Genomic DNA, 10,686 nt, shown 5'->3' with positions numbered 1-10,686 from the left:
AGGAGTAACATATAAAGCAACCAATAACCGATACAGGAGGGGAAGGGAGCCCTGCCCAAAAGAGCTTACACTCTACAAGGAGTAACATATAAAGCAATCAATAACCGATACAGGAGGGGAAGGGAGCCCTGCCCAAAAGAGCTTACACTCTACAAGGAGTAACATATAAAGCAATCAATAACCGATACAGGAGGGGAAGGGAGCCCTGCCCAAAAGAGCTTACACTCTACAAGGAGTAACATATAAAGCAACCAATAACCGATACAAGAGGGGAAGGGAGCCCTGCCCAAAAGAGCTTACACTCTACAAGGAGTAACATATAAAGCAATCAATAACCGATACAGGAGGGGAAGGGAGCCCTGCCCAAAAGAGCTTACACTCTACAAGGAGTAACATATAAAGCAATCAATAACCGATACAAGAGGGGAAGGGAGCCCTGCCCAAAAGAGCTTACACTCTACAAGGAGTAACATATAAAGCAATCAATAACCAATACAGGAGGGGAAGGGAGCCCTGCCCAAAAGAGCTTACACTCTACAAGGAGTAACATATAAAGCAATCAGTAACCGATACAGGAGGGGAAGGGAGCCCTGCCCAAAAGAGCTTACACTCTACAAGGAGTAACATATAAAGCAATCAATAACCGATACAGGAGGGGAAGGGAGCCCTGCCCAAAAGAGCTTACACTCTACAAGGAGTAACATATAAAGCAATCAATAACCGATACAGGAGGGGAAGGGAGCCCTGCCCAAAAGAGCTTACACTCTACAAGGAGTAACATATAAAGCAACCAATAACCGATACAAGAGGGGAAGGGAGCCCTGCCCAAAAGAGCTTACACTCTACAAGGAGTAACATATAAAGCAATCAATAACCGATACAGGAGGGGAAGGGAGCCCTGCCCAAAAGAGCTTACACTCTACAAGGAGAAACATATAAAGCAATCAATAACCGATACAAGAGGGGAAGGGAGCCCTGCCCAAAAGAGCTTACACTCTACAAGGAGTAACATATAAAGCAATCAATAACCGATACAAGAGGGGAAGGGAGCCCTGCCCAAAAGAGCTTACACTCTACAAGGAGTAACATATAAAGCAATCAGTAACCGATACAGGAGGGGAAGGGAGCCCTGCCCAAAAGAGCTTACACTCTACAAGGAGTAACATATAAAGCAATCAATAACCGATACAGGAGGGGAAGGGAGCCCTGCCCAAAAGAGCTTACAATCTACAATATACATCAATTTAAAAATATGCAGCCTTTTCATGATGTTTAATGTAATAATATGGTTTGAAACAGTTCCCTAAGCCCCGCCCCCTGTTCCCTAAGCCCCGCCCCCTGCTGATCTGGCTGACTACTTTGTGACTCAAATAAAACAGTAGTCGCCTGTCCCTCAGCCTGCCTCCTCCCAATCCCACAATCCCCTGCTGCACACGTGATGTCAATAAGGAAGGGAACATCCCAGTGCAATGCATTGTGGGTTATGTAGTTCCTGCATGCTGTCTGTAAGCTGTGGGGAAGTTGTTACAATTTGTAAGAGCAATGTTTTAGTCCCTCCTCCCCTGTCAGGATTTCAAATGATGCACAAAGAGAAGAACTGTTTTGCAGCTGGATTTCAGCATATAAACATGGGATTTATTCATAGTTATTGAAGGAATAGATCACAGTGATAGGGATATTATGAGTCTCTGGGGGAGACACGAACTCTCTGAGCGTATTTTTGGCGATTTTTTTGCGCTTGCGTGACTTTTTCGTACGCTTGCGCGAATAATTCGGAAAGGTTCTGCCGCTGTATTTGCAATCATTCTGTACTAAAATTTCATGAATTTCAGATCGCCAATACGATATTATCGTGACTAATACGACTTTTTTTCGTAAGCATTTTCGTGATATTTGCGATCTTCAGGAATGATCGTATCCAATCCGAATTTTTCCCATTCGGGATTCGAACTCGTGTTTTAATGAATCGGCCCCCCTGTGCTGTGTGGGGCTCTTTAACAATTTTTGGTTTGGAAGCCGGAGTTCCCCTTTAAATTCATTCTCTTTATTGGCTGCTGTTCCTGCTGCGGCCAGCAGATGGCAGTTACAGCGTTAGAATCTCTTCCCCCCCATCACAAGACTGGAAGGGAAGGCAAATGAGAAGGGGGTGGAGGATGCACAGGGAACAGCAGCAGCAGCAGCAGCAAGGAAAATGGATGTGATGTAAGAACCGAGCCCAGTGGTGGAGTCCGTGCAGCAGCAGCAGCAGAGCCGGGTGGTGGGACGGGCGCAGGGGCCGTAATACACCTGGGGGGGAGGCATGCCCCTGTCTGTTTGCCCTCCGCAGGGACAATCCAGCAGCAGCAGCAGCGCAGGCAGAGGGGGGGCTCGGAGACAGCTGGATAAAGCTGACAGCTGCCTGCTTCTGCCTCCTTTGTGTGAATCTCCTGAGGATAGAAATGATCCATCCGGCACCCCCTCCTCTGTGTCTCCCAGTGCCATGGAGAAGGGTGCCAGCCCTGCCGCTCTGAGGAGCAACTGCCAGCGCATTTCGCAGCATCACTGAAGCTCGGGGGGCCGACAGACGTAACCATGGATTTTGCATGGAAAACATCACGCTGATCCATCCTCCCATCCCTGGCCGGACGCCGCTGCCTTTCCCATTCGGATATTTATTATGGGACTAGGAATATCCTTTATATCACGCACCCCCAGCTGTCATTTTATTGGCTGATTGGCATTGGGAGACATGAGGATTCTTCTACTTTGACTGAAAACAAAGAGACTGCTAAATAGAATAAGCACCACCTTTAACCTGTGGAGCGGGTATCAGATGGTTAAATCCGTGTATTCCATACCTTCAGTCTAAGGAGCGACGGGGAATCTGAGGGGGGGGGGAGACGCGCAGCCATTAAGGTTCCGTCGGACTGGGTCGCCCCCCACCTAGGAATGGCTCATTCCGCCCCCCCAACGCCATGGACCCATTAATCAGGGGGAGCGTGTAGGCAATGAGTACGGATGTGGATATCCAATCGCTAGCGGCTCTGGATTCCGGCCTATAAAGCCGATGATTAAAGGCCAACTAAAAGGGGCGCACGTTAAGATGACATAGACCTTTGTTTTGGTGTCTTTCGGAAACTCGCCCGTTGCCAGAACTTCTTTTTTTACTGCCTATTTTTTATTCGAGCAATACCCAGGCGCTCCATGGAAAAGATGCCCCGGAACCGAGCCTTTTCCGAGCCGGAGTACTCTGCGGAATATTCGGCGGACTATTCGGTGAGTTTGCCGTCGGACCCGGAGCATGGGGTCGGCAGGACGCACGAGGTCACCGTCCGGAGCTCCGGTTGCTGCCTCTGCTTGCCGCGCTTTATGCGCCTCACCTTTGCGCCGGAGTCCTTGGAGAACCTCTACCAGACGTACTTTAGGCGGCAGCGGCACGAGACGCTTTTGGTCCTGGTGGTCTTCGCCGCCCTCTTCGACTGCTACGTTATCGTCATGTGCGCCGTGGTGTATAGCAACGACAAACTGGCGTCGACCTTGGTGGCGGTGGTGGGGCTCTTGGCTCACCTCTTGCTCTTCGTCCTATGCAAGTTTGGCTTGTTACCGGACCGCATCTCCCGTAAGTTCGTCCCCTACATCCTGTGGATCTTGATCGCCGCCCAGATCTTCTCTTACTTGGGCCTCAACTTTGCACACTTCCACGAGGCCAGTGACACGGTGGGTTGGCAGGCCTTCTTTGTCTTCTCCTTCTTCATCACTCTGCCTCTTCGTCTCACCCCCATCGTCCTCATCACGGCGGTGTCCTGCGGCATCCATACCCTGGTGTTGGGCGTCACCATCGCTCAGCAGCAGCAGGATTCCATCAATGGCAATGCCTTGTTACGGCAGGTAAGTGCCACTCTCATAGCTGTGAACTAGGCCCAGAATGGGTCCAGAGTTGCCACCGGGCCGATGATAATGATGCTCGATGCCAATGTTATTAATAACCAGCAATGGTGGCAACCATAACTGGGTCAGTGGAGAGTTATTGGGCCACAGTGTCGGACCGGACCTCCTAGTGCAGGGATCCCCAACCTTTCTTACTCGGGAGCCACAGTCAGATGTAAAAAGACTTGGGGAGCAACACAAGCACCATAAAAGTTCATGGAGGAGCCAAATAAGGGCTGTGATTGGCTATTAGGGGCCTCTATGCACCCTATCAGCTTACAGGGGCTTTATTTGGTAGGAAATCTTGTTTTTATTCAACCAAAACTTGCCCCCAAGTCAGGAATTCAAAAATAACTCCCTGGTTTGGGGGCACTGAGAGCAACACCCAAGGGGTTGGGGAGCAACATGTTCCCCCCGAGCCACTGGTTGGGGATCACTGCTCTACAAGCTCATATTCAGGTCCCAATAAATATAGATATAGGGCAAAGTTTTATGGTTGGGGCCCACTAGGGTCTTGACCCACTGGGACGTCTTCTGGTACTCTGGCTGGCCAGTCCGGCTCTGGATCATGTGACTGCAGGTCAGAGTATCCCATTGGTCACAGAGGATTTATTTATAATATATAGTGAATAAAGTACCCCCTATTGTAACATATAGGGATATTATAAGCCCCCGAGGAGTTCCTTATAATATATAGTGAATAAAGTACCCCCTATTGTAACATATAGGGATATTATAAGTCCCCGAGGAGTTCCTTATAATATATAGTGAATAAAGTGCCCCCTATTGTAACATATAGGGATATTATAAGCCCCCGAGGAGTTCCTTATAATATATAGTGAATAAAGTGCCCCCTATTGTAACATATAGGGATATTATAAGTCCCCGAGGGGTTCCTTATAATATATAGTGAATAAAGTGCCCCCTATTGTAACATATAGGGATATTATAAGCCCCCGAGGGGTTCCTTATAATATATAGTGTATAAAGTGCCCCCTATTGTAACATATAGGGATATTATAAGCCCCCGAGGGGTTCCTTATAATATATAGTGTATAAAGTACCCCCTATTGTAACATATAGGGATATTATAAGCCCCCGAGGAGTTCCTTATAATATATAGTGAATAAAGTGCCCCCTATTGTAACATATAGGGATATTATAAGCCCCCGAGGGGTTCCTTATAATATATAGTGAATAAAGTACCCCCTATTGTAACATATAGGGATATTATAAGCCCCCGAGGAGTTCCTTATAATATATAGTGAATAAAGTGCCCCCTATTGTAACATATAGGGATATTATAAGCCCCCGAGGAGTTCCTTATAATATATAGTGAATAAAGTGCCCCCTATTGTAACATATAGGGATATTATAAGCCCCCGAGGGGTTCCTTATAATATATAGTGAATAAAGTGCCCCCTATTGTAACATATAGGGATATTATAAGTCCCCGAGGAGTTCCTTATAATATATAGTGAATAAAGTACCCCCTATTGTAACATATAGGGATATTATAAGTCCCCGAGGAGTTCCTTATAATATATAGTGAATAAAGTACCCCCTATTGTAACATATAGGGATATTATAAGTCCCCGAGGAGTTCCATAACCATAGGTACGAGGCTGAAGGCTGAGGGCTTTTATACAGGTCATGGAACTCTGAGGTGACTTCTAATATCCTCATATATTACAACAGGGGGTACTTTATTATAATATACAAGTTTTTTCACTAAGCACCGTTTATAAGGATATAATTTAGTTTGGTCCCATAGGGAAATGACTAAACTGTATATATATATATATATTATGCACATTATAAGCATGATGCTCTCATTATGTGAAACTATATGGCAGCTTCATTACAAATATACATAAAGACGGAATGTACTATTTCCCCCAAAGGCTGTACCCTGATGCTGTTCTGCCTAAAGCTGGCCATACACGGCCTGATCCCCTCATTTGGCGTCTGGGCGAAATCAGGCTAATCCAATTGTTGGTTTTAGGGCCGGACCATCCGAGGGTCCCACGTGTATGGCCACATTAGGGCAAACAATATATCAGCCCCTGACCCTTAGGCCAATGCCACGGTGGCGGAGACAATGCTTCTGGGGGCAGGCAGGGTAGGAAACTGATGCCAGCGGACGGGCTGTTTCTCTGCCTGGGTTTTTCCACAGACCAAGTATCAGCCCCACGTTGGGGGATAAGCTGGATAACTAGTTATAGTCAGAGATACAGTTGTTATTATGAGATAAGTGAGATCCCTAGCGATGAATTGCCCAGTGTGCCCTGTTACACCCGCTGTCTGATGCAAGTCTGCAGCCAATCAGATGTCATCTTAGCCATGTACTGCCTTACATCATTCTCTGCCCCAGTCTAATGTCCTATCACATTCCCATCAGCCCCTGCCCCAGTGAGCTTACAATCTAAGGTCCCTATCCCATTCCCATCAGTCCCTGCCCCAGTGAGCTTACAATCTAAGGTCCCTATCACATTCCCATCAGTCCCTGCCCCAGTGAGCTTACAATCTAAGGTCCCTATCCCATTCCCATCAGTCCCTGCCCCAGTGAGCTTACAATCTAAGGTCCCTATCACATTCCCATCAGTCCCTGCCCCAGTGAGCTTACAATCTAAGGTCCCTATCACATTCCCATCAGTCCCTGCCCCAGTGAGCTTACAATCTAAGGTCCCTATCACATTCCCATCAGTCCCTGCCCCAGTGAGCTTACAATCTAAGGCCCCTATCACATTCCCATCAGTCCCTGCCCCAGTGAGCTTACAATCTAAGGTCCCTATCACATTCCCATCAGTCCCTGCCCCAGTGAGCTTACAATCTATGGTCCCTATCCCATTCCCATCAGCCCCTGCCCCAGTGAGCTTACAATCTAAGGCCCCTATCACATTCCCATCAGTCCCTGCCCCAGTGAGCTTACAATCTAAGGTCCCTATCCCATTCCCATCAGTCCCTGCCCCAGTGGAGCTTACAATCTAAGGTTCCTATCACATTCCCATCAGTCCCTGCCCCAGTGGAGCTTACAATCTAAGGTCCCTATCACATTCCCATCAGTCCCTGTCCCAGTGAGCTTACAATCTAAGGTCCCTATCACATTCCCATCAGTCCCTGCCCCAGTGAGCTTACAATCTAAGGCCCCTATCACATTCCCATCAGTCCCTGCCCCAGTGAGCTTACAATCTAAGGTCCCTATCACATTCCCATCAGTCCCTGCCCCAGTGAGCTTACAATCTAAGGTCCCTATCACATTCCCATTAGTCCCTGCCCCATTGAGCTTACAATCTATCTGGTTGTGTGTTGCCTTCACTTATACCATGTGACATGCATGCAGGATTATATTGATAGGTAAATGGGTGGGGCCTGTAATGTGGGCTATGCCGACAAACGTGGTCTATATTGGCCAATGTATAGGCATCGTAAGGAAGGCAGGGAGGGGGCAGTGTGTGTGTGAGGAGGGAATAAGTAACACACAGGGTGGCGAGGGGTGAGGGAGATGATTGCAAACTGAGAAGGAGGCAAAAAAAAGTTGGGACACTACAATTCCCAGCATGCTCTGGCAGCCTTTAGACATCCCTGATGTTTCTGCTGAACTGTTTCACAATATTTCCTCCCTAAGGGTCCCACATGGTGCTTGGGGGCCCAGTACAAACGCCCCAACCTGCTCTGTAACAGGGGAAAAATCATTCTATTCCATAGCAAGGTCCCTTCAGACAGACAGGCATCGGGGTCACAGTAAGACCCCCCCATACATGAACTATTTCTAATATTGTAACTGTTGTTTATATGTCCCTTGTGGAATTGTCTCTCTGATACGGAGAGGGCCGGATGCCTTTAGTGAGTAATAAACGACAAGTTCCCCAGAATCAGATTAGGGGCTTCTCCTGCTCCTGCTCCTGCTCCTTCTCAAGAAGTCGGAAAGAATTTTTTTTCAGCAATTTGCAGCAAATTGGCAGAAATAAAGAGGTTTTATTTTTGTTATGGTCGTGGGATGCGATGCAGGACCCATAATAAGATTCTGCTGGGGGGGGCAGTAAGTTGTAGTTGCACCAACGCTGTAAAACTCTCATTACTGAAGAGTAACTCTCTCTCCTTTGTAGATGGAAAGTTCTGAAGCGAACTATATAGGCATTATAGGCTATTGTACTGGCCCTTTACATATTTATACAGGTTCATTAAATCTTCTACAGGCTCAGCCTTTATATGGGCACAGAACCCCTCAGTGACTGCTAATATCCTTATCATTTACAGTAGGGGGTACATTATCCCTTATAATACATGAGTGATACTCAGAGTTCCCTGTATAACTCAGCCTGCAGCCTTGTGCCTTTATATGGGCACAGAACCCCTCAGTGACTGCTAATATCCTTATCATTTACAGTAGGGGGTACATTATCCCTTATAATACATGAGTGATACTCAGAGTTCCCTGTATAACTCAGCCTGCAGCCTTGTGCCTTTATATGGGCACAGAACCCCTCAGTGACTGCTAATATCCTTATCATTTACAGTAGGGGGTACATTATCCCTTATAATACATGAGTGATACTCAGAGTTCCCTGTATAACTCAGCCTGCAGCCTTGTGCCTTTATATGGGCACAGAACCCCTCAGTGACTGCTAATATCCTTATCATTTACAGTAGGGGGTACATTATCCCTTATAATACATGAGTGATACTCAGAGTTCCCTGTATAACTCAGCCTGCAGCCTTGTGCCTTTATATGGGCACAGAACCCCTCAGTGACTGCTAATATCCTTATCATTTACAGTAGGGGGTACATTATCCCTTATAATACATGAGTGATACTCAGAGTTCCCTGTATAACTCAGCCTGCAGCCTTGTGCCTTTATATGGGCACAGAACCCCTCAGTGACTGCTAATATCCTTATCATTTACAGTAGGGGGTACATTATCCCTTATAATACATGAGTGATACTCAGAGTTCCCTGTATAACTCAGCCTGCAGCCTTGTGCCTTTATATGGGGGGCACAGAACCCCTCAGTGACTGCTAATATCCTTATCATTTACAGTAGGGGGTACATTATCCCTTATAATACATGAGTGATACTCAGAGTTCCCTGTATAACTCAGCCTGCAGCCTTGTGCCTTTATATGGGCACAGAACCCCTCAGTGACTGCTAATATCCTTATCATTTACAGTAGGGGGTACATTATCCCTTATAATACATGAGTGATACTCAGAGTTCCCTGTATAACTCAGCCTGCAGCCTTGTGCCTTTATATGGGCACAGAACCCCTCAGTGACTGCTAATATCCTTATCATTTACAGTAGGGGGTACATTATCCCTTATAATACATGAGTGATACTCAGAGTTCCCTGTATAACTCAGCCTGCAGCCTTGTGCCTTTATATGGGCACAGAACCCCTCAGTGACTGCTAATATCCTTATCATTTACAGTAGGGGGTACAGTATCCCTTATAATACATGAGTGATACTCAGAGTTCCCTGTATAACTCAGCCTGCAGCCTTGTGCCTTTATATGGGGGGCACAGAACCCCTCAGTGACTGCTAATATCCTTATCATTTACAGTAGGGGGTACATTATCCCTTATAATACATGAGTGATACTCAGAGTTCCCTGTATAACTCAGCCTGCAGCCTTGTGCCTTTATATGGGGGGCACAGAACCCCTCAGTGACTGCTAATATCCTTATTATATATATTCAATATTTAGCCAGTTAGTTCAGTTGTCCAAGTTGCGGTTGGTCAGACTCTGTTTCGTGCTACAGGGTCAACCAAGAACCCACCCACTGACAAAAAGCTTGATATAAATTCAAACCAAAAGGTGCTAAAAGGGCGAGTAAATATAAAATACAACCCAGGGGCCTATTCTTTGCTTAATGTACTTTCCCATTTCAGTGCCACCAAGTGATAAATAGTTAATGCCTTTGCCATGGTGCTGTAGTTATGTTACTATACACGGGCTGCTTGCTTCAAAATAACAACATTTAAACGACTGAGCTTTATACTACAATATAGGCAATTAGAGCAAAAACACCCCCCTGAGATCACTTAGTAAATCTCCCAAATGGGCAAATGCAGCTCCAGACTTAGTATTGTTACTGAGCAGGTGGGTCCTTTAAATATTTGTTCCATGATCACATGTCCTGGGGGAATGAGAGCTGTGTATAACAATGCAGCCAATGGGAAGGGACTGGGGCTGTGGGATAGCAGGTATAGTAGGGAGAGATGGTGCCTATAGTAGCAGTGGGATAATAGCCTCTGGGAAGGGACTGGGGCTGTGGGATAGCAGGTATAGTAGGGAGAGATGGTGCCTATAGTAGCAGTGGGGGGATAATAGCCTCTAGGAAGGGACTGGGGCTGTGGGATAGCAGGTATAGTAGGGAGAGATGGTGCCTATAGTAGCAGTGGGGGGATAATAGCCTCTGGGAAGGGACTGGGGCTGTGGGATAGCAGGTATAGTAGGGGGAGATGGTGCCTATAGTAGCAGTGGGATAATAGCCTCTGGGAAGGGACTGGGGCTGTGGGATAGCAGGTATAGTAGGGAGAGATGGTGCCTATAGTAGCAGTGGGGGGATAATAGCCTCTAGGAAGGGACTGGGGCTGTGGGATAGCAGGTATAGTAGGGAGAGATGGTGCCTATAGTAGCAGTGGGATAATAGCCTCTGGGAAGGGACTGGGGCTGTGGGATAGCAGGTATAGTAGGGAGAGATGGTGCCTATAGTAGCAGTGGGGGGATAATAGCCTCTAGGAAGGGACTGGGGCTGTGGGATAGCAGGTATA

General features: G+C 46.9%; 1 protein-coding gene across 1 annotated transcript in view; it reads left to right on the top strand.

The window, feature by feature from the left end:
- The first annotated feature begins 2,574 nt into the window (after nucleotides 1-2,574).
- Nucleotides 2,575-10,686, top strand: part of dnajc27 (DnaJ heat shock protein family (Hsp40) member C27) — a 68,077-nt gene continuing 59,965 nt past the window's right edge. Inside the window, 1 exon segment of the mRNA NM_001102684.1 lies at nucleotides 2,575-3,867. Coding sequence (NP_001096154.1) covers nucleotides 3,193-3,867 — 675 coding nt within the window. The 5' untranslated portion in view covers nucleotides 2,575-3,192.

The sequence above is a fragment of the Xenopus tropicalis genome, chromosome 5 (genome assembly GCF_000004195.4).
Source record: "Xenopus tropicalis strain Nigerian chromosome 5, UCB_Xtro_10.0, whole genome shotgun sequence".
Classification (NCBI taxonomy): domain Eukaryota; kingdom Metazoa; phylum Chordata; class Amphibia; order Anura; family Pipidae; genus Xenopus; species Xenopus tropicalis.
Note: the sequence above shows the minus strand (reverse complement) of the source record. Positions and strands in the feature narration are given on the sequence as shown.